We start from the raw sequence: 26,935 nt of genomic DNA, 5'->3' as shown, positions 1-26,935 counted from the left end.
TCCCGATAGGTCATTAAATTTTATTTTTCCTTTAACTTTTTTTCAAAAAAAAAAAACAATCTTCTTTTTTAGAGAGTATCTTTGTTCCGGAAAAACAAAATTGTTATCTACAACTTTGCCGAAGACGTCACACCGTTCGAACAAACCCAAAAATTATTTGTAATCATCAATACCTCCACAAAATAACATTTTTAAATATTTTCCCAGAATGAGTCGTGTTCCAAAAACTTAAACCAATAGCACAAAATGGCATCTTTTGACCATAGGAACAGCCATATCAAAAATGACAATGAAATAAATTTAAAACTGGGACTTTTTGTGGAGCTTATGTGTTAGTCTCGATGAGTGGCTAATCAGGGATCAGTGATAGTTTTTCACATCAGTTTTTGTTTGAAATTCGTCCCTCACTGCCACACACCGTCCTCCTGCACACCACCGCCTCCTCGAGCAGAGTCCACGCCTCGTGCCCATAGAGGATAACCGGTCATAATAGGCACGAGTTCCGTTGAAAATACGCCGCTGGATCTCACGGCGGTTTTAGTCTGGTGTACTGCTGTTTTACCGCCTACTACGTTCTTCCTACAAAGCAGATGAATTGGCTCACCCGGTTGAAGGTTGTTGCTCGTCGCGTAAAACCTTCTAGTGCAATGTTGAACAGCAGGCAAGAGAAACCATCACCATTCCGAAGTACCCTGCGGGATCCAAATGGGCTTGATAATCCAAGCCAAATACTCACATAGCACTGGACTCCATCCATTCAGGAGAAAAAAGGAAGGATATATTTTTGCTTTTGTCATTACGCACATTTGGAGTAGGTGTAGGTGCGAACAGCCTTTAAAATCTCTTTAAGCTTCGTAGTCATGAATAACTTCTCACGAATCCAATCACTAGTAGCGACAGACGTTGAAAGGTGGATGTTTTGATATTCTTCCGACAGTTATTCGGTATTCAAAATCTTGACAGTCAGTCGATGCAGGCACTCGACGAAGAAATCGTTATCTAGTGGCAAGTCTGTTTGTCTGTTGTATGACCATCGCAAAACGTACGTACCATAGAATTGCTGTGCTTCAAATGAAATTGACATATCGGCAGTTCCATGTTCCGAGTTTCCAGCCGTTGGTCTGTATTCGTCACCTGGGTCCATGTTGCTCCTGGAGTCTTCATGCGTTGCTACAGTGTTGTTCCTGGTACATGCTCACAAGGCTCGTAACCAACCAAATTAACACACCATCCATACCACTTTCAGTAAAGCTTTCATTCTTGTATCTAGTAATACAACGGGTCCTATGACGAAAATGGAAAACGGGAACGGCAATCAATTAATCAACAGCTTACCACGCGTCAACACTAAATGACCTAGAACGGAATCATCGATAGCTAAATGTTTTTTTTTCAGTTCATTAGCGAGCAACAGGATGATCGAGATTCCAGGCCTCAATTCTATACCTTTTGCCATAATACTCATACTAACACTGAGCATTATTACATTGACATTATTGACAGAGAAAACCACCTCAAGTTAGTATTGCTTAAAAATCATTTTCCTACGCTCATCATTCTTCCTTGAAAAGGGGAGATGTGGTGCGTAAGTAATGGTTAGGGACAATAAAGTTCACAGGTTGGTTGAATAGCTCTAATCTTTCATTTTTTTCCGGTTTAAGCTTTTGGAATGAACCTGTTTTGACCAGTGTAGTTTCTAGAAATCAATTCTCAACTAATTGTCCATGGACAACTTTTGAGTAAAGTTTAGTAAATCTATTAAATTAAACTGAAACTTTTCAGCTTCCTAATACACCTCGGTTGCACCTGATTGGTATTGATAACCTGTGTAAATTTTTGCCAGAGCTGACATCGTGTTGACTGAATTTTTACCTGTAAGCGTGATTAAAAATTTTCTATTACTTTTTTCGCCTTAAAAGACTTAAAACTCTTAGTTAATTTATCTCAAACAAGAGTTCCTGACTCGATTGCAAACATCAACCTGTTATGACCCACCAAAAGCAGTTTTCAAAATAAGAGATTTTAATCTCACGCTGTTTGAACACCCTCTGCCACCCTCACGATTCCATCCTTCATACCGGCTGACTTCCCTTAGTTATCTGAACGGCATGAGTAATTACCGACTTCTCCTTGCAGCACAGCGAAGCAAATATCCAAACGCTGACGGAAGGACAAACAAGACACGACGCTGACTCATATATAAATGAAACAACCCCAATATTGAGAGTATAAAATTTCAGAACCGGAAGTGGCACACATGTGCCCAAGTACAGCGCCACCCGCGCGGACGGCGGATAAAATGCCCGTTTCACAAAAAGGGGTAAAATACTGAACCTGTCAGCAGGGGGGTATTGTTTTACCGTACGTATATTTTTTCGTTGTGCACCCCGGAGGGTGCGGTTTGATACTTTTTAATGAGTGTGCATTGTTTTACTCGAAATCGCTGCGCTCATGTAGGTCATATGAGTTGCACCGAAAATCGGTTTCACGAAAACAATACAATTTAGCACTGGAAATTTCGGTATTTTCTCCTGAGCAGCCACAAAACTTTCACAATGCGGTAGTAATTAATTGGAAATTTGATTTAAGCCATCTATCAGTCATCCAAGCAATTTTGAGACACGTTTAAGACCTGAGCTTGGTTCCGGGGTTCCGCATGTTTGCCGTCAGCAACAATCAGGCCATCGCGCAGAGAAGAGTCGAAGCAAACGTCGATTATAAATGTCGATTATAAATGTCGGTGTATCATCGTTCCGCTACCGACGATCGGCCCCGACGACGGGTTTACTAGAGTGATAACGTGTACCTTCAATCTTGCAACCTGCCAATTATTTCTTTATTACAATGCAATTTACCATCCCGACAGCAATAAACCTCACGGCTGGCAAGTGTACGTTTCTCGCCAATAGTTTTGGTGATTTTCTGCTGTCGAATTGGCTCTATTCGATTATTTATCATTTTTTAAGTAATTGGAGAAATATGGATGAGACAACGAATATGTGACTTCTGAGTAAATCTATCGGAACGGATTTGAAACATAATTACCAATAACAACCAACGAAATTAAAATATAAATATTAAACTTGAGCTGAATCGTTTTCTATTGTGCATTAAAAAAACTCGTTCTGAAAGAATCTCAATCGTTATGGCAAAATCCTTATAAAATGTTTTTTTTTTGCATTCGACCACAAAACAAGCCGAACAAATAATTAGGTCACAATTACTGAGTGTACCAATTTGCATACAATGCGGAAAAACTGAACACTGTGCAGTGCAACTGAAAATGCAATTTCCGTTTAACTGCTTTACTACCACAACGCAGTCCGGACGTGCTCTTCGTTAAACGTAGTTGGTAGTTTGCGATAATCGGAAAAGTCTGGCTGCTCTTTGCTTTTTTTTTACTGTTGTTCAAAATCTTCGACCGTATTATCACACCTACCTGCAAACTCAGCCAAACTAATATTGACGCTGTCGTTTTGTTCTATCCCGCCCTTCCCACGCAGGTTTCCTATCATGGGACGTGTCCGACTGTCACGTCGACCTGGAGGAGGAGCTGAACACCATCACGTTGCAGGCCCTGGAAGGAGAGGAAGGCAAGCACGGTAAGTCAAAGTTTTGTTCTCTCTCTCTCTCTCTCTACCGTCAGAGTTTAGTCAGGTGAAACTGAAAAAATAAGCTAAGTTGATTGTTACTTGAAGCGTTAGATGCAAACCGTTCCCAAGTGCCGAAAAGTTTCACGTTTCTAGGAAATCATTTTCATTTGCCGCAGCGCCCAATAAAAAAAGGGTTCGAGTTGGATCTAATCTGCAAGCTAATCTGTGATATGGAATAATGGAATCAGATTTCATTCCAGTTCATGTCACCTAATGTTCGGGTATTAGGTCCAGATTCTGGTCACTCTGGGGCAATTGGTGTACTGTTACGAAACTTTTACTTTAGGCCGTATTGGTACATAATTCGATAGTATATTGCTTGTGACCGTTTTAAATATTCATCAACCTTGACAAAAATAATCTAAAAAGATTAAAATTGTTTCGAACTAAATTGAAGTTTATATTTGCCCCGGGTAGCGGCAAACTGTCCTGTTGTGTCATGAAATACGGTTGCACTGTGGCAATATAATTATAACGAGTCTCACTCTCTCGCTCTCTTTGTCATCCTATAGCTGAGATTAATGAAAGCTCGGAAAATCGAGTTTGTATTTTCTTTCGGTGCGCTGGTTTCATACTTCCAGTGCCTAGCGGTGGGGTCAAGATGATAATAAATTCGTGTGCTCAAGGTTGTCTCACTGCAACCCACACGAATTTCGCACAAAATTCCTTGCAAAACGCCCACTTAATGGTGTTACAGAAAGTGTCATTTTGATTAATTGCCTCTAGGGAACTATTGTTTCGACACACAAACAAACCAATTACTAACAACGTTCCGGCTGTTTTTTATGATTTACGTTAACATTATTCCAATAAAATAAATCGAAGAAACAGAACTCTGATTAATTTAGCATATTGCAAAAAAACTTCGCCTTCGTTGGTTCTGGGTTCAAACTTTGGCTTCTTGATAAGTAATGATCGCTAGAAACATATTTATTTCAAACTCAATGAATCGTTCTATGGAGCTCACGTGAACTGTAAGCAATAATCTAATTGCAATTAACCTACTGCTTCTAGCACAAACAAACAGTAACTCAACCGCTCAGCCACCCGTGTTTTTTTCGAGGTGGCGTTGTTAGTCAGAGCAAGTGGAAATAAATTGCTTTTCCTCTGACTGTCTCACAAATCTTGGCAGAAACGGCCGACACTCTTAAAGGCGATACCAGTAGTAATGAGAAATGTATCCACCTCCAGAGGAAAATAATACTTCTGCAAGCAAAGCTGCTGTACAACCTGTCGGTTGTCTACTCCGGGAGCACAATCAAATTAATTATCCGTGGCGCGAAGGAAACGAAAATTCATGGCAACTCTGCTGTCGCCTCTAATTATGAGATAAGTCTCTACGAATGGGGTTGTTAATTTCGATGCGATCTTCAGAATAAAATCGTTTGTGCTTGGAATAAAATTGCTTCAATATTATTTTTTTTTATGTTTTCCATTTCTCCGAATTCTTTTGAGCGATCATTTAAAAGATGGTAGATTAGCTGGAGAATTAACACTGATGATTCAAAGCTGAGTATAAAGTGTTTCCCAAATGTAATTATTTCCTTTTCAATTTAAACTCAACATGTACCCTTTTAGCTAATTACTACTAATTCAGGCAAAGCATTTATCTTCTACCAGGTTAACTTTATGAAAAAGGGTCTTCATGGCGAAAAATTTGGCAAGCAGAATTACAGAGTCCACTTTTTTCAATCAATCAAAACATCCAAACTTTTGATAACATATCAAAACTGTAGATTTTAGTTGGACTTACAACTCTTCTTTTTTCTTTGATTTTGGTTCTAAAACAAATTCTGTAGATTTATTTTCAACATGGTAAAGTATGTAAAAGTAAGAAAAAGGTTAACAAACTGAATAGTTTCCAACAATATTCAGACTGCGCTTTTCGTGGTAAAAATCTCTATTTTATTTTCTCGATAGAGTTTTTCGAATGGACGATTACAATTCAGTTTAGCTTTGTTTGGTTTAATTTTTTTTATTTTTCAGGATTATTATAAAACCAATCGTTTGTGACCAAACACAATGCGTCGGAAACAAGTTTCAACAGTCAGAGTGCATACACGTCAAAATAATAATGTTAAATCTTCAATTCATTTAATTCAGTTTCATCCATTATTTGGTCGTCCCAAAATAGGACAGTTTTTTGCTCAATTGACAATCGGATATGATACTGATTGCACCGATTGACCCCAACAGCGAGAATTATAGTCGAATTGCGTTTGACGAAGCCATCGAATCATCCGTATAATAGGATGAGAAAAAGCGAAGTATTTTAAAATCTTGCCAATTGTTTGCAATTCAAATAATGTTACCATTCTCAATGAGGCACTCTGATTACAAAGTGGATCCTAAGCTTTGAGTCTGTTTCCACACTGAAAACCAAACAAAAACGGCAGATTATGATTGCCGCTTGGTTAGAACCGCCTAGTGGCCATTAACTAGTCAAATGATCGGTTTGAGCAGAAGCAGACTTTTATATAGCCCAAAGAGTTCATTTCCGGTTTTCTGAGAAATTATTAGAGCATACAAAACACACATTTTTGCCAGAGACTATACATCTCCAGGACTTTTCCTTACGATGTTACATCATATTTTAGCTTATTTTTTTCGATTACTTCAAGAACGTATAGGTTAAAAAGGGGCTGAAGTACTATAAAATCGTGTAGGTTCTATTTGTCAAAATCCACCCATCTTAGAGTACGGCGAGCATATCTTAGAGCAATTCTCGCTGAAACCGTCCCACTGGTGACATGAGGTCTTTCAAAAAGGTTATTTTTATGTCTAAATGATTGAAAGTAGCGAAAAAATGAGAAAACCACTTTGGTTAGTTCATATTGATGGACCCCTCGGGCACAAATCGGTTAAATGGTTTTTACAAAAATTGATTTTTGAGCAATTCTTGACCTTTTTATTGATTTATTACTCTTGAATTTGTTATTGCACCCCCTACAACCAACACATCGTTTTCAAGAGGATTGATAGAGCTTTCATTTGAAGTAGAAAAAAATTGGCCACCATCTTGGATCACGCCGCCATGTTGGATTTCATCAGAAAAATGTGTTTTTGAGCAAGTTCGCAACCACCGATTTTGAATTTGATATCACCATTGGAAAGCTGAGAAAAAATGAGGTTATCTTGTCATTCTGGTCACTTTTCAAAATCGGCTTCAAACAGTTCAACGCATTATTCGCGTCCAATATCAAATCAACGCAATATACTGAGCCTGTGGTGTGCGTATGATGTGAACAGTCAGTGTCCCTAGTTCACAGATAGTAAGTGCACCCACGCACCGTAATTTTTGAATAACTTTTGATCAGTTGGCTGAATTTCGTTAGATAACAAACGTACCCTTTTCGTCGATAAGAACTTGCTAAGGAACGAAAAAGTGATGATTCTACTCTCACTTTATTTACGCTGACATACGCAAATCTTCTCCAAATTACTCGGGATATACTTGATTCTTACTATACCTTGGTATACCATACCTAAGTTTGTTGATAGTAGTTTTATGCATGAAAACAGCAGTATATAACAGTAGCAAATAACAGGACCAGTAGCAAAGCCACGACCGCAAGGTTGAAGTAGAATACTTTTACAAGAAAGATAACCCGGCTGCTTGCATGTCAGTCATTTTTTCTAGTAAATAAACGTTAACTAATCAGATCAATCAAATTTTGCGCTTCAACAAGGGTTGACCATTTTCAATAATATAGTAAAGCGTCGTACACAAATTACGTAACGCTAAAAACCTAGATTTTCGGCCCCCTCCCCCCTTATGTAACAATAAGTAACGTCCGAAATGATTCCCCTCAAAAATTACGTAACGCTAGACAACCTGCCCCCCCCAAATGTGCAATTTTGAGCAAACATCACAGTTACGTAACGTCTCAACTACCCCCACCTCCCCCATATGTAACAATAAGTAACGCAGACTCGACCCCCTTCCCCTTCATGCGTTACGTAATTTGTGTACGACGCCTAAGTTGCTTGTCATGGTCGGGGCTTGACAATTTTTAAATTTTGAGATGAAATTTTTTCGGATGTCGTGCTCATGACTAAAGGAAAAGATAATTAAGTACGTTCTGAGACACGGAAATTAAGTAAAATTTATAACTTTTACAAATTTAAAAATGTGAATTACCTCATTAGAAAATGTTAACTCTTCAATCAAGTTTTTATTTCATCCTGAAAAGGACAATTTGTTGTTCAATTTAGTATCGGATAAGATGCCGATCACATCTTTGTGTTATCGCTGACAGTGCGAACAAAGTATTCGTTGTGATAAAGTTAACAGTTAAATGCTGATATAACACTCAAAACTAGACGGCTCACGTGTAGTCAAAATGAGTCAACTTTTCATTGAATGCATTTACTAGTGCCCACTATCGTACAGAGACTGCATTTCACTAAAGTGCCTCACTGCATCAGCCTCTATCGATGCTGAGATCCGCTGCAACTGTTACGCTATCCATAGCCATGCCACAGTTGTGGCCGCTATACGCTGCTATTGGTATCCACTGTCCCTGCATCAGCTGACCAGCTGCTATCGTTGCTGGAATCCACTGCAACCAGTGCGCTATCCATTGCTACGCCACAGCTGTGGCCGCTTTCCGCCATCGCTGGTATCCACTGCACTGCTAGTGCTGCTGCTAAGGGAGGACGACTGCTGTTGTCGCTGTCTAGAACTATTATGAGCGGCTTCGGCTGAAACAGGCTGCTATATAGGCCAAATAGCATGTTTTCAATTGCGAGGTATATGATTCTGTCGACCGTGCTTGGGAAGCAATCATATAACGACCAATCAGTGGTCGAATTTTTCGTTTTGACAAGGCTTGACTATTTCCAATAGTACAATAGTGTGAATAATAAAATTACAATTATCTTCTTTTGGGAAGAATCTTAGAAAATTTTCCAATCTATTGCTGCAAGAACGAAGGAAATCCATCGAATACTAACCGATTTATTAGCATTTGAAATTTGAAATATTTTTCACTTTTTTCGATTTTAGATTTTCATTTTACATCCCTATGTAGCCGAACTTCCTGAGAGAAGTATTCTACTTCAAAACAACATCTAACATTAATTTGTTTAATTACTAAACACGCGAAAACTGTCCTTCGTACAAGGAACAAATCTTTGTTCTAGCAAAAAAATCGTAGAGAAGCTTAATCACAAATTACGTTACACTCAAGGAGGAGCGAGGGAGTAAAGAAATAAACAATGATACGATTGTATGCTTTACGTAATTTGTGAACAGACCCAAAGTCACTCAGGCATTGGGTCATCCACATTCCACGTGGACAACTTTGGGGAGGGGGGTCTGTGTGATGTCCACGGTCCATACAAAATTTTGAGAATTTATATGAGAAGTTGTGGGGAAGGGGAAGGGGGTGGACGGTAACAAAATCCTTAAAAATCTGTCCACGTGGAATATGGAAGACCCCTAATATTCACTTCACACAGACACACACCACAGGCTCAGCATATTGCGTTAATTTGATATTGGCCGCGCGTCATGCTTTGAACTGTTCGAAGGTCGATTCTGAAAAGTGACCAGAATGACAAGGTAAACTCAATGCTCACCTTATATTTTGAATGTATCTTAAAGCATTTTTTCTCAGCTTACCAATGGTGATGTCAAATTCAAAATCGGTGGTTGCGCACTTGCTCAAAAACACATTTTTCTGATGAAATCCAACATGGCGGCGAGATCCAAGATGGCGGCCAATTTTTTTCTACTTCAAATGAAAGCTCTATCATTCCTCTTGAAAACGATGTGTTGGTTGTAGGGGGTTCAATAACAAATTCAAGAGAAATAAATCAATAAAAAGGTCAAGAATTGCTCAAAAATCAATTTTTGTAAAAACCGTTTAACCGATTTGTGCCCGAGGGGTCCATCAATATGAACTAACCAAAGTGGTTTTCTCATTTTTTCGCTACTTTCAATCATTTAGACAGAAAAATATTTTTTTTGAAAGACCTCATGTCACCAGTAGGACGGTTTCAGCGAGAATTGCTCTTACAGTAAGTTTTGATATATAAGAAGTAATAACTTTTTTGTGTTAAGAGATAGAGGAATAGTTTTTTTGGCAAAGTTTTAGAACGTACAAAAAAATGAAACTTTGCTGAACAAACAAAACTCCTATCTTCATTGAATTCAGAGCTGCAGAGTATTTTATATAAAAGATATTAAAAAATTGTTTTTTGTACTTAACTTTTGTTAGTTACGTTTTACATTGAGAATGTTATTCTAAAGAAGCATTTTGAAAAAAAAAAGACAAGCTAAAATATGCTTTAACTTTGTAAGAAAAAGTCCCGGAGATGTGTGGATTTCAACAAAAGCGTGTGTTTTGTACGCTTTGATGCTTCTTCAGAACAACGTTTTCTTGTAAAATGCAACTAACAAAAGTTAAGTACAAAAAACTAAGTTTTAAGTAAGTTCTATATAACATACTCTATAACTTTGTACCTAATGGAGATAGGATTTTAATTTTCTCAGAAAAGTTAATATTTTTGAATTCTATTCAACTTTCTTGAATAAACCATTCCTCTATCTTTTAACACAAAAAAGTTAGTTTATTTTATTCTTGGTATACTTAAGTTTTTGATATTTTTTGACAATTTGCAATTATGCGAGTCATTCATACATTCATACAAGCAATTGTTCCGAAGACACTATTAAGCTAGAATGAAGGTGAAAGGCGCTATGGAATTAAGTTCCACTATTTGCCTAATTGAACCACTGTGCAAAAAAAGGTGATACTAAATCTATCAGAATCAAGTCAAGACAGGACCGCATTCAAGAGATTTTTTAAACGAAAATTCAGTAACAATTCACAATCAACATGAATAGAAAAAAATAAACTAAAAGTCTTTCGACCATTCAAACATTACTCAACCAATTTTCTTGGATCGTACACCCCGCGACTGTTGAAAGTGGGTAAAATACCCATTTAGAATTACTTAAATATTTTCATTGGAGTTGGAAGCCGAATTTCTCGACCAACGAGAGCAATGCATATCAGACGCGCTATACACAGCACTGCTTGCGTCATAAGGTAAGCAAAGCAAAGCCTTGGTGCTACATTCCGATTCGGAACTCAATTTTCTGTTTATTATACACAGACTTCGCAGCCAGCTGTTAAGTGTACAGGACAATTGCGGGGCTAGCGCTACAACCCTACTGACACAAACAGTCTCTCCCGAGCCGAGACTCGAACCTACGACAACTGGCTTGTTAGGCCAACATCGTATCTTGAGACCAGCTTGGAGGGTCATTAGGTACTATGTAAAAAAACGATTGTCGTTAGTCATAATATTTGGTTTTCAACTAAGGCAACAAGGAAATTTATTTTAAAAAAATATACATAGGTAAAAAACGTTGCACGTATGCGGGTGGTACTGTACGAATCATTAAATGGAAAGAACAAAGAGTTCTCTCGACGAAAGACCGGCGAGAGGTAGCAGTCTTTTTGCTTTTTTGTTTTGTATGAGGACAAGAGAGACCGAACTAATTCTTCACCACGAGCAGATATGAATGGTATAAGTGTAATAGAATTTTGTGTGCAAAATGTGCCCCCTTCACCGCTAGATGTAGATACTTAAAATAAAAAAAAAATTAGTCTCGTCTCGTTTTTTGGTTCTTAAGTTGCATATCTGTTCTGTACCTGTAAGCAACCGAACTTTCTTAGAGACGTAATTCTACGTCAAAATTCCCCATGCAAAATTTCAGCTCAATCGAACTTCGAAATGCGGAGCCTCAAAGCGGTCGTAGTTCCACTTTTTTCATCGTAGAACTTCCGATGACCGGTGGAACAAGCTAAAACAATTTTTTAAACCTTTGTCAGTGACTTGTACTGCCCAGAATCAAGTGTGTTGCTAGATTGATTTTGTTTACCAAATTTAAACTTATCTTATTGAAACCAGGAAAAAAACAATGCTCTTTCTTTTTCTAACATTAATTTTTAGCTTTGTTCCTGTCACCTAAAGTTACCAGGAAATAAAAACTTTATCACTACTCTTATTTTGTTACCCACTAATTTCATTGCCGTGCGGCTGTCGTTGTTTCTCCTACGGAACACAAAGTGCCTTGTATCAGCATCAGTATTCCGACGAAGGAAGATATATCACTTCAGTTCAGACTATGTAACGGAAAGTTACATCAAATATCTGTTTGTTAGAGAGAATGAAATTTTTTGACTGCTTCTGGAAAAATACTAAACTACGCAACGGTTTACTCAAACAGCGTGTGCGTTGCACGGTAAGCGTTATCACTAAAAATAGCAGGAAACACTCATTCGTTTACGTTCTCCCGCACTCATATCTTTACTACAAGACAACCCTTGTTGAGAATGAGTGAGTTGGGCACGCCAAACCAATATTTTTCTTATCCCGTTTTGCTACATAATAGTCATAGGTTGAGGCTTTTCTTTATCAACCTAACTCACACTTTTTATCAGACCTAAACCGCTATTTTGAATTTTATCAGAAAAACATGTTTTGAGCAAGTGCGCAACAACTGATACCAAATTTGATACCACCAGAGAAAAATGCTTTAAGATGCATTCAAAAACATAGTTGAGCGTCGAGTTTACCTTGCTTTTCAGATAACTTTCCGAAATCGAGCTTCGAGCAGTTGAACGCATGGCCAATATTGAAGCAAAGCGTGTTATGTTGCAACAGACTGGGGTCCCACAGAGTGGGGAGTATTTCAATCGACATCAAAATTAGGACTCACTCAAAATGACCCCAGATGAATAATTTTCACAACTTCGAACAAAATCGGTGACGGTGACTTTCTTAGTCACTTCGTATGGAATGACAGGACTAAAACCAAAACCTAGACGTGTTTCAGGAAACTCACATCTACTTGAAAATGAGTTAGTTTGTACTTAGAAACATTCAGAACATTGAGAAAAGCTTAATTCGGAAGGCAAAGTTTCAAAAATATTTAAAACAAAATGTATAGCCCATAACACGCCAAACCATTTTACTGAAATGTTCAAAACTTACTGCATACCTTTCATTTGCCTATCCATATCTGTAACAAGTAGACTACAACCACCGATATTTAAAAATGTCATTCGAAAAATCAATAAATTACGCATCGAAAATCTATTTTAGTTTTGGCTAGTAGTTTGATAGTTGTTGTGAGTCAAAAACAAAACAAATTCAGAAAAAAAAACAGTTGCCATGAGATACGCCCACTATCTATGAATCTAGTGGTGTCTGTTATGAGGGTTTGATAATAATTTTGGTTTTTGCAATTTATTCCAACTTTTGCCATCAAATACCGCTATGTAAATCGGCAGCATTGAATATTTTCCTTTGCCGCACATAATAAATTTGCTCTCCGCTCTGCCCTCCGCATACGATGGTACCTGTTGCTGCCGTATGCAGAATAAAGGAAAGGTGTTCCACAGTGCCTGACAGTGTTGACTCCTAATCCGCTCTCTTTTCCTGATGTCGCATACCTCCAACAGCTATACTGTAGGTTCCACTCGCTACCGTGTGACGAACAAGAATGAAGTAGAACTTTCTACACGCAGTCATTTGTATCTAGTTGAGAATAGATTTTTGCAAAATAGGCGAGCGACGCAGACTCGAGAATGAAAAACGAAAAAAAAACTTTTCTGAGTCAAAATATGAAGACAATGAATTGATTCCGTCCATATTATTGTCATCCATATTATCATTATGCTTGGGAAAGCTCGACTTTTTTCCTGTTGGGGTTTTTTGGACCACTGCGTTTATTTATTTGAACTATTCTGATATGCCCCGGTTTCCTGTACTGCGCTTCAAGCTTGTCTACCACTTATTGAGGAAGTGATAAACGGCGAGCTATAGCGAGATAGGTGCCAAACATAATAAATAACTTGTTCTATGAAACTAGTTACCCTGACTGGCGGCGCAGACCAGATTTCCTTGGGTTTTAGGGAACCCTTATTGAAGTACTGAAGTACAGAATTCAACTGTCTCATCTGTTGTAGAAGGCAAATGCCGTCCCAGACAATTCTAAACATGCACTTGTAGGCTTTCAGGGCCTCCTCAGGCAGATATTTGCACATTCTATAATGGCGGCTATTTCAACCTGGAAGACTGTTGGCCAGTTTCCCATAGCTACTGATATTTTTGTTCTAGGACCGTACACTCCCGTCCCTGTTACGATCCCCATTTTTTAACCGTCAGTATAGAACTTGATCGATCCATTTCGAACGCTAGGTCCTCCAGCATCCCATACTGAGCTAGAGTGTTCATACACTGAGTATGGGATGTCGTAGTTGGATCTAGGTTCTATCCAATCACTGTTCATGTTCGTTGCTGGTTCAGCAGGTAGGAGATTCAAGATCTTCAAGTAACCTATCTTATCCCCGTCTAGTATTATCTTTTGTCGTTTGCGCTTTGGCTTCTGTGCTTCGCTTCGATCATTTTGAACTTTTTTTCGAAAAAAACATGAAATAGGGAAACTGCTCCATTGTTCATCTCAGACCATATATTTATCTCATACAACATGAAAACACAATTGAAAACGGGCAAAAACGCATATTTTCTAACTAAACCAATCTACTAATCCATGTAATGGATTCTTCTTAGTTAACTGTAGATTTCTTATAAAGTAGAATCCTCAAAAACTCACTTAAAAGCTCTATATTTGATATTATAGTCGGGCATCTGCACTCGAAAACTTATTTAATTCAATCACCTACTTCAGAAAATGAAATCCGGGCAACGTTCTATACGACTACAACGGGACTCGTTCAGCAGCCAACCAAAGTTTTTTCCATCACTAGCGGACCACTTTGTATTTTAATCACTGAACAAAATCACTCACAACCATAAGAATACTTTAATCTTTGAAATGTTCACCTCAAATTTACAAAAACAAGCTTGAATTGGCAGAAATATATGAGATGAATTTCTATAATTCCTAAATTTCAACTGTATGTATTTTCATCTGTTTTCACTGCGATGAAGAAAATCAAAAGTTACCAAATCAGTTTCTGTTAATACGAAAAAGTCGTACTAAAAATGTTAAATTATTCCGACCTAATTGACATAAATCGACAGCACTGCAGGTGTTACCTAGGTTACCAATTTTGCACGTAAACAACTACAGAGGGCGTCGTGAGATGAATAATTGAGCAGTGATTCAAGTTTTGAGATGGATATGGAAGCGTTGTGAAATGGTTTGTTTTACAAAATTCAGAATAAAGCTAACTAAGCTTACTAAATACACAATGCTGAACAATTCCATGAGAGCACGTAAGCGTATTTTGTTTATTTGTTCAATCATTTCGTGAAAATTTGGTGTTTAATCCGTGCATTCTTCGTGAATATCGGCTTAATGAGATGAAAAATGGAGCAGTTCCTCTCTGTGTTCCATTCGTGTAGGTCCCCCTTCGTTCCAAAATAGTGAGGTCATCATAAAAACATTTTTTGTACTCTAAAATCCTCACATTCCAAATTTAGTTCCATTTGACTACTTGATTCTAAAGGTAAGTAGAAATTTAGGAACCCTCCCTTCCAGAAGAGGGATGGGTCCCGAACTGCCACATAACTATTTCTTGCTTCCAAAAACCTCCACATGTAAAATTTGGTTCCTCTCGAGTTATGCAGAAACTTGTATTTCATTTTTATAAGACCCCTCGCTTTCAGAGAGGGAGGAGTGTCAAATCATTTCTTGTAGTCTAAAATTCTCACATTCCAAATTTGGTTCTATTTACTCGATTAGTTCCTGAGTTATGCAGAAATTTGTAGCATAGCTTAGCATAAACAGCTGCACAACTTCGTAGGTGGTGTCAGCAATAGAGGTGGGCAATCCGCTCACGAACTGATCTAAAGAGCTGGTTTTTCAAAGTGAGTGAGTGATCTATCGCTCTTTTTTAAAGAGCGGTAACTCACCCCTTACTTCAAGCAAAAAGCTGATGCTGATTTTGTTGATCAGACACCGCAAGCGAGAGCCATATGAATGTTTTACACCCCAAGCGCAAAGCGGCGTGCGACACTGCAATAGAACTCCCAGAAAATAGCTGCCGCCGGCTGCCTGCTCTCCTATGCATAACCATCCGCCAGTCGCGGGAATAAAAAATTATATCTACTTGCCACAGTTCACACACAGCACACGGGCTCGCTAACGCCGGGACGCACACGAAAAGCGGAACGAAAAGAGCGAAAGAACTGGTTCACTGATCTTTTGAATCTATGCATAAAATCCGCTCGCGAGCTGATCAGAAAATCAGTTCTTTAAAAGATCGAAATCTTCTGATTGTGAGCGGATTGCCTGCGAGCTGAACAAAAGAGCCATCGGAAGAACCAGTTCTCCTGAGAGCGAAAGATTTCGCTCATTCAAAGAACTGAATCTTTTGATCAGCCTGCAAGCGGATTGCCAGATCAGTGAATCAGTTCTTTTCGTTCCACATCCATTCGTGTGCGTACTCGGCGTTAGCCAACCCGTGTACATGTGTATGGCTGTTGCAATGCAAGTTGTTTTTTTGCATGCTCTTGCGGCTGGCTGGTGGCTGGGTAATGAGAAATGCAAGTCATGCATATCAGGGCAGACGTTTGGTGGCAGCTTGTTTCTGGGAGTTCTATTGTAATTTTGCGCGCGACCTTGTGCTTGGCAAATCGGGTGTAAAGCTTTCACCTGGCTCTCGCTTGCGGGGTCTGAAAGTTAGCTACACTGATGAAAAACCAAAAATTATGTAGGAACGAAAAAAGCGAGTGAGCTGTTAAAAAGAACTAGTTCATCTTAGTGAGCGAAACCGCTCTGATCCGCTCACTATAGTGAACCATTTTTCCCACCTCTAGTCAGCAACAATACTTTGTTTACGAGAACAAATTATCCTCGTTTGTGAGCAGCAACATGAAATTTGGGATCTAATCAAATGTTACTAAACAAAGGTCAGGTCCTTGCAACTGTTGGGGAACGGAAAAGGAATGTTAGTCCAACATTTACTTGAGAGAACCGCAGAGAACTCTACGTGCCCTCATAAATGTTACGTGAGATGGGAAATTTCAGTGGGAAATTAATAAATAATTGATTATATCATAGGTATGAATTTTGAGAGCTACGAAGAGTTGAAGCTATTGTGATTTACCGACTTTTTAGTTTAATTTGCATTTTATCAGTTGAATTTTTAGAATTTATATAGCAATTTTACTGTTTTATGTTTTGTAGTTGTAGGTGAATGAATAAGTAGAGTTTACATTCTTAATAATTTAGTTAAACGCTTATTTTTATTCACCGGTTTGACGTAACTTTCATTAGTAGCAAATCAATCTTTAGTCAGCCAGCCTAAAGGAGCTTCACCCTTTAGTTGAACATTGTCAAATAAGACCTACGCGAACAAAGTCCAATGTTCTCCAAAACATAAACCCGAAAATCTAGAAATATGTGCTAAGTGACGCATTCGTATGAGCAAGACATCCTCTGTTTATTTACGAACATTTTAGTGAATAATTAGTTTATTTTTCCTCATATCTCAACCAAAAATACATACGAAACAGCTTTGTATGAATCTACCTCTACACTAGATAATCAAAGCAAAAAAATACAACGCCGCCTACATGTCAAAAAACAATTGCAGTTGAGCATAAAGTATACCAACGCAAACAATTCGAACAAGAAAAAAAATCTAAATAAATCATATCACTTATCTCGCACGCAATCCTCCTAAGGCTGCATATTCCGATAGTTCTGTTATTTGAAACACCAACACTAGTAATTTTAGTTTATTTCACCATTTATTTTCGCGCAAAACACACTTGTAATGAAGAAATTACGTGGAGATAAAAACGCGCACAAACAATCGGCCTTGTTGCCAGTTTCGCTCTCCCCTGAGTTATGTAAAAATTTGTAATATACAAAATGACAAAACGACGCAAATATCGAAAATGACAAAAGCCATTAATGTAAAGAAGAAATGACCCAGGTATTGAAAACATGACAACTCCAATGACGTTATTTGATGGTTACGAAAAAGTTATTACGTAATTGGTGGATGACACCTTATTGTACTTAGTTTCGCACACCGCACACGGTCTTTAAAATTTGAATTATGCATTAAAAAAATGGAAGGCACTGTTAAGCTGCTACCCCGAGAAAACCGTTGTTATGAAAAAATCTCCAAGGAACCGAGCGGATGCAATGCGAAGGTTTATCAAGGGAGTAATGAAACGTCGTTTGCTGGTGGTGCATAAATTGATTAAAAATACTAAGTGCTGCTTACCCCTGGAGGGGAACTACAATTTCTTGTCGTGTTAAGCAATCTACACGGGATCATTTAGCAAGGGCAACATGAAACCTGAAGATGATTGACGATCCTCTGAGTTAATTGATTCTCAATAAAATTGTGAATGCGTTTTAATATTTGTTGAGAATAAGCATGCGAAAAACCTGCTTCAATCAAAAACGGGACACTCTAGCAGGCAGTAGTCACCTTACAACTGTGAACTTGCATTAAACTTTCCCGTTTATCATCCCCCCTGTTGCAATCAGGTTTGCCTTCTAGCAGACGCCATTAGTCTGCTAGAAGGCAAACCTGATTGCAACAGGGGGGATTGATGCGGTTTTCCAACCCATCTCGAGCCGCAATCAACCGGTCGACTGGTATGCGGAGCTGGAATCCAGCAGTAATTAAAGAGAAAGCGGAAGGATACTGTACGAGAGTTTGATTTATTCTTCCAGTCTAGGAAACCAACCAACGCTGCTGATAAAAGTTGGCATTTCTTGTTTTTTCCCTTTCTCTCTCGTTGTAGAATTGGCGAAAATTGCATTTGCTCTGGGGCTGCCAACAGTAGTCTAGCGCACAGGTTGCATTCTCCAGATCAGCATCAGCATCAAGTGGTGAATACTGAAAATGGGTATAACATACAGATGGAATAAGGCATGAACTTTACATTCCATCATTGCTCGACTCGTTGCCTCGACAACTCTTCGAAACTTTTGCGAAACCAGAATTCATGTCTAACTTTGAAAAAAATATCTGAACAAACAAAAATTGCACACTGGATCCCTCTAGTGCAGCTTTTGGGTGCACCACACGTGAATACATATTGACACACTCCTAGTAGGATAAGTGAGGAAAAAAATCAATGTTGACTGTCTAGTAGTGGGGTGGGAGCAATTGGAGCGTGTAGATTTTTTTCCCTGCTCTCGGGGTACAACGTAATCATTGTCATCTTTGCTGTCATCGGCATTCAAAAGGGCAGGATATATCCAGCCGAACGATGGCGGTAATCCATCCATGGTTACGACATGGCTATTGGAAATGGAAAATACTGCTGGAAGAAAGGAAGAAAAAAACAACGAAACTACCAGACTAATTTTAGCACTGCTGATATTGATTTTCCCGCTCGGTCGGGCACGTTACTGTTGTGTCATTTACGTGATGAACTGGAGAAAAGGAAATGTCTCGAATCGTGATGGATGATGACGGACTATGTTTCCATCGGAAACAGCACTCTCATCTGCTAGTGCCGTGGTATTTGGGTTATTGTTGGCTCGCCTATCCCTGGGCACAATTTATTCCGGGCGCTAAATAATGTCTAGCAAACAAACTGATAAAGGCGTTGTCTAAAGCGCGGATGTCCTTCCGAAGGTCAGTTGATTGAGAAAAAGAAACCAATCGAACAGTTGTTCAAAATCTAGTCCGTCTTTCATCACCTGATAACCGACATTCGCTAGTAGTTCCTCATGGCTTTGAGTTCAAGTGCAACAGTCAGCCATAATCCAGTGTTCAGTGTCACCAATCAGACGATGACAAAGTCCAGCAAAGTCATACATTTATTTTTCTATGGCGCCCTAGCGTTGCATTACGGCAAGTTACTTTTTTTTCGAATTAAATAAAAGGTAACTCGTGAAAATTATCAGCTTATTTTTTCGAAACAGTAAGCGCTCTGGACTGCACCAGTTGCTTTAGTCGGATAAGCGATAAAGATTACCTGGAGAGCAATTACAGCATGGCGTGCACAATCGAGCAAGTAAATCATGTCTACGATGAAATGAGCCATTTGAATCCGAGCCTGCAACCGGAAGCGCCGCAGGCTGATAATGTCTCCTTCAGGTGCTTCTTACTGCATTTGGAGCATGGCGGAGATGTCGAATTCGAACGCGGTTGTACCTTTCGCCATGTGGACATCTGCACCGGTTGGCAGAGCTACGTCACTGTTGTTGGGTGCAGGACGTGTGACACCGATCAGGAGTGCTTATCGAGTGGAGCTACCTCATCGGGGGCGATAATGTTTGCTGTAGGGCTGGGCTTTGCTGTTCTGGTGGCGAGATATCCGCAAATTCCGACGTAAAAAAACAGTACCGTGACTGCGGGTAATTCCGCACAGCACATTTTTCTGCGCATTCGTCTTGAAAAAAAAATATTTTACAACAGTAAATATCACTGAAACATAACTAATTTGTGTACTTTACCATGTGCATATCATACCCTGCTATGATAATACAGAAATTAGGTTTGTTCGGTATGTTTTAGTAAAATTTACTGTTGAAAAACAGTTTTTTGAGAGAGTGCGCGGATAAATGTGCTGCGCGGAACTATCCACAGTCATGGTATAGTAAAAAAAAGTTGAAAATTTAAACAAGAAAAAACAAACTAAAGTATAGCTACTAGAAATACTGAGAATGAAATCAAACTTTTTTTTTCATAAAAAAATAAATGAAAAAACTGAAATGAAAATCTAGTACATATTGAGAATTATCATGAAAGTGATATAAAATGAGACAAAAGTAGAAAGTAAATCAAGAACAACTTGGTACGAAATTGAGTTTTTTGCTAAATACTTGAACAAAAACACCAAAAAAATGAATTAAAATAAACATTTCCCTTTATGATATTGAAATAATAAAAACAGACCTGTGGTCTACCAAAAAAAGTTTTCCATCTAAGATAATTTTACCTAAGCACAGCGCTGAAATAATAGTACTGCAAGTGTTGCGGTTCTACATACATATAGGGTAAAACTACTTTGAATGTACCACTTCCTTCACCCTGACGAAAACTCTTTCTTTTTTTGATATAGGAAATCTTATCCAGCTAATCTGCATCAGAATCACGAAAAACATTCATTAAATTCCGATTTATGTTAATGTTGTTACGTAAATAAAGTTAATCCAACCGGTGGTCCACTAAAGGACGTTGCCTGAATAGTTTTACCCTTAGTTAATACGAAAACTCGAGGGATTTCTAGAAGACTTCCATTGGGACAAGGTAAACTGACCTGTAATGGACCTCTTTCATATGGTAGACTATAGGTCAGATCAACTCAATCCATACGAAAACTTGAGAGATTTTCAGAAAATATTCATCGGGAAACAACCATAAATTCCAATTTATGTTAAGAAAAAATGTGTTTATCTGGCGGGTGATCCACTATAGGAAAAGGAAACTTTTTGAGATACACTGGATTCTCTTTTTACGCGATTGATACGTGCGCGCAAAAAAAGAATCGCGTAAAAAAATCGTGTAATTTCGAACAAATCGCGTAAAAAAAAATCGCGTAATTTGCAGCAAATCGCGGAAAAAAAAGATCGCGTCGTTACAAAACCTTCCGCTATGAGGTAAGTGTGTGTGTATGTGTGTATGTATGTCTATGTATGTGTATGTGTGTGTATGTTTGTGTATGTTTGTGTGTGTGTTACATCTTGGCTCATAAACAATATTTCCCATGTCAAACATCGCGTAATTTCAAGAAAATCGCGTAAATAAAATCACGTAATTTCGAGAAAATCGTGTATATTTTTTTCGAAAACATAAAATTGTAAAAAACGTCACACCGATCAATCAAATCGTTCTGGTTTTAAAAACTTAAAATCATTGATACCATTTTTACATGAACCCTTTCCAAAAGTTTCAAACTGATCAAAAATAGTCAATAAAAATGGTTGCCCAATTTTTCGTTTAATGCCTCTTTATACGATAGTTTTGGTTTTTTTGTCAATTCTGTCAGTTTTCAAACTTTTAACAATTTTTCATATACATTGTATATGTCATTTTGCCCCTTATTTCATATGTGTCGTTCATATCATTTTCGCAATTTTTACTGTGTTTTTCTGTTATGTGTCATTTCTGGGATTTACAAGCCATTATTATTCTTGTCTGTTTTTCATAACCCTGACATTTTAAGCTAATTTCAGTTTTTGGATACTTTTGCCATTTTTGGAATTTTTCACAAATTTGACATTTATAGCATTAATTTTTTGACATTTATGACATTTATGATAATTATGACATTTATGAAATTCATGACATTAATGACATTAATGACATTAATGACATTAATGACATTTATGACATTAATGACATTAATGACATAAATGACATTAGTGACATAAATGACATTAATGACATTTATGACATTTATGACATTTATGACATTTATGACATTTATGACATTTATGACATTTATGACATTTATGACATTTATGACATTTATGACATTTATGACATTTATGACATTTATGACATTTATGACATTTATGACATTTATGACATTTATGACATTTATGACATTTATGACATTTATGACATTTATGACATTTATGACATTTATGAGATTTATGACATTTATGACATTTATGACATTTATGACATTTATGACATTTATGACATTTATGAGATTTATGACATTTATGACATTTATGACATTAAGGACATTTATGACATATATGACATTTATGACATTTATGACATTTCTGACATTTATGACATTTATGACATTTATGACATTTATGACATTCATGACCTTTATGACATTTATGACATTTATGACATTTATGACATTTATGACATTTATGACATTTATGACATTAATGACATTAACGACATTTAAGACATTTATGTCATTTATGACATTTATGACATTAATGACATAAATGACATTAGTGACATAAATGACATAAATGACATTAATGACATTTATGACATTTATGACATTTATGACATTTATGACATTTATGACATTTATGACATTTATGACATTTATGACATTTATGACATTTATGACATTTATGACATTTATGACATTTATGACATTTATGACATTTATGACATTTATTACATTTATGACATTTATGACATTTATGACATTTATGAAATTTATGACATTTATGACATTTATGACATTTATGACATTTATGACATTAATGACATTTATGAGATTTATGACATTTATGACATTTATGACATTAAGGACATTTATGACATATATGACATGTATGACATTTATGACATTTATGACATTTATGACATTTATGACATTTATGACATTTATGACATTTATGACATTCATGACCTTTATGACATTTATGACATTTATGACATTTATGACATTTATGACATTTATGACATTTATGACATTTATGACATTTATGAGATTTATGACATTTATGACATTTATGACATTTATGACATTTATGACATTTATGAGATTTATGACATTTATGACATTTATGACATTAAGGACATTTATGACATTTATGACATTTATGACATTTATGACATTTATGACATTTATGACATTTATGACATTTATGACATTTATGACATTTATGAGATTTATGACATTTATGACATTTATGACATTAAGGACATTTATGACATTTATGACATTTATGACATTTATGACATTAAGGACATTTATGACATTTATGACATTTATGACATTTATGACATTTATGACATTTATGACATTTATGACATTTATGACATTTATGACATTTATGACATTAACGACATTTATGACATTTATGTCATTTATGACATTTATGACATTTATGACATTTATGACATTTATGACATTTATGACATTCATGACATTTATGACATTTATGACATTTATGACATTTATGACATTTATGACATTCATGACATTTATGACATTTATGACATTTATGACATTCATGACATTTATGACATTCACGATATTTATGAAATTTATGACATTTGTGACATTTGTGACATTTGTGACATTTGTGACATTTGTGACATTACTGACATTTATGACATTTATGACATTTATGACATTTATGACATTTATGACATTTATGACATTTATGACATTTATGACATTTATGACATTAAGGACATTTATGACATTTATGACATTTATGACATTTATCACATTTATGACATTTATGACATTTATGACATTTATGACATTTATGACATTTATGACATTTATGACATTTATGACATTTAAGACATTTATGACATTTATGACATTTAAGACATTTATGACATTTAAGACATTTATGACATTTATGACATTAAGGACATTTATGACATTTATGACATTTATGACATTTATGACATTTATGACATTTATGACACTTATGACATTCATGACCTTTATGACATTTATGACATTTAAGACATTTAAGACATTTATGACATTTATGACATTTATGACATTGATGACATTAAGGACATTTATGACATTTATGACATTTATGACATTTATGACATTTATGACATTTATGACACTTATGACATTCATGACCTTCATGACATTTATGATATTTATGACATTTATGACATTTATGACATTTATGACATTTATGACATTTATGACATTAATGACATTAACGACATTTATGACATTTATGTCATTTATGACATTTATGACATTAATGACATAAATGACATTAGTGACATTAAAGACATTTATGACATTTATGACATTTATGACTTTTATGACATTTATGACATTTATGACATTTATGACATTTATGACATGACATTTATGACATTTATGACATTTATGACATTTATGACATTTATGACATGACATTTATGACATTTATGACATTTACGACATTTACGACATTTATGACATTTATGACATTTATGACATTTATGACATTAAGGACATTTATGACATTTATGACATTTATGACATTTATTACAGTTATGACATTTATGACATTTATGACATTTACGACATTTACGACATTTACGACATTTACGACATTGACGACATTTACGACATTTACGACATTTATGAATGACAATTATGACATTTATGACATTTATGACATTTATGAAATTTATGACATTTATGAAATTTATGACATTTATGACATTTATGACATTTATGACATTTATGACATTTAGGACATTTAGGACATTTAGGACATTTGGGACATTTATGACATTTGTGACATTCATGACATTTATGACATTAATGACATTTATGACATTTATGACATTCACATTTACGACATTTATGACATTTATGACATTCACATTTACGACATTTATGACATTTATGACATTTATGACATTTATGACATTTATGACATTTATGACATTTATGACATTTATGACATTTATGACATTTATGACATTTATGACATTTATGACATTTATGACATTTATCACATTTATGACATTTATGACATTTATGACATTTATGACATTTATGACATTTATGACATTTATGACATTTATGACATTTATGACATTTATGACATTTATGACATTTAAGACATTTATGACATTTAAGACATTTATGACATTTATGACATTAAGGACATTTATGACATTTATGACATTTATGACATTTATGACACTTATGACATTCATGACCTTTATGACATTTATGACATTTAAGACATTTATGACATTTATGACATTTATGACATTTATGACATTAAGGACATTTATGACATTTATGACATTTATGACATTTATGACATTTATGACACTTATGACATTCATGACCTTCATGACATTTATGACATTTATGACATTTATGACATTTATGACATTTATGACATTAATGACATTAACGACATTTATGACATTTATGTCATTTATGACATTTATGACATTAATGACATAAATGACATTAGTGACATTAATGACATTTATGACATTTATGACATTTATGACTTTTATGACATTTATGACATTTATGACATTTATGACATTTATGACATGACATTTATGACATTTATGACATTTATGACATGACATTTATGACATTTATGACATTTACGACATTTACGACATTTATGACATTTATGAAATTTATGACATTTATGACATTAAGGACATTTATGACATTTATGACATTTATTACAGTTATGACATTTATGACATTTATGACATTTACGACATTTACGACATTTACGACATTTACGACATTTACGAAATTTACGACATTTACGACATTTACGACATTTATGAATGACAATTATGACATTTATGACATTTATGACATTTATGACATTTATGAAATTTATGACATTTATGAAATTTATGACATTTATGACATTCATGACATTTATGACATTTATGACATTTAGGACATTTAGGACATTTGGGACATTTATGACATTTGTGACATTTATGACATTTATGACATTAATGACATTTATGACATTTATGACATTTATGACATTCACATTTACGACATTTATGACATTTATGACATTCACATTTACGACATTTATGACATTTATGACATTTATGACATTTATGACATTTATGACATTTATGACATTTATGACATTTATGACATTTATGACATTTATGACATTTATGACATTTATGACATTTATGACATTTATGACATTAATGACATTTATGACATTTATGACATTTATGACATTTATGACATTTATGACATTTATGACATTAACGACATTTATGACATTTATGTCATTTATGACATTTATGACATTTATGACATTTATGACATTTATGACATTTATGACATTCATGACATTTATGACATTTATGACATTTATGACATTTATGACATTTATGACATTCATGACATTTATGACATTTATGACATTTATGACATTCATGACATTTATGACATTCACGATATTTATGAAATTTATGACATTTGTGACATTTGTGACATTTGTGACATTTGTGACATTTGTGACATTACTGACATTTATGACATTTATGACATTTATGACATTTATGACATTTATGACATTTATGACATTTATGACATTTATGACATTTATGACATTAAGGACATTTATGACATTTATGACATTTATGACATTTATCACATTTATGACATTTATGACATTTATGACATTTATGACATTTATGACATTTATGACATTTATGACATTTATGACATTTAAGACATTTATGACATTTATGACATTTAAGACATTTATGACATTTAAGACATTTATGACATTTATGACATTAAGGACATTTATGACATTTATGACATTTATGACATTTATGACATTTATGACATTTATGACACTTATGACATTCATGACCTTTATGACATTT

At 35.6% G+C, this 26,935-nt stretch overlaps 1 protein-coding gene across 1 annotated transcript in view; it reads left to right on the top strand.

The window, feature by feature from the left end:
- The window catches only part of LOC129726512 (microtubule-associated protein futsch), a 208,848-nt gene that overhangs the window by 92,428 nt on the left and 89,485 nt on the right, over positions 1-26,935 (top strand). Inside the window, exon 2 of the mRNA XM_055683324.1 lies at positions 3,504-3,602. Coding sequence (XP_055539299.1) covers positions 3,504-3,602 — 99 coding nt within the window. The remainder of the gene's footprint in view (positions 1-3,503; positions 3,603-26,935) is intronic.

The sequence above is a fragment of the Wyeomyia smithii genome, chromosome 3 (assembly GCF_029784165.1).
Source record: "Wyeomyia smithii strain HCP4-BCI-WySm-NY-G18 chromosome 3, ASM2978416v1, whole genome shotgun sequence".
Taxonomy (NCBI): Eukaryota; Metazoa; Arthropoda; class Insecta; order Diptera; family Culicidae; genus Wyeomyia; species Wyeomyia smithii.
The sequence above is the reverse complement of the archived record's forward strand: the minus strand, read 5'-3'. Positions and strand labels throughout refer to the sequence as shown.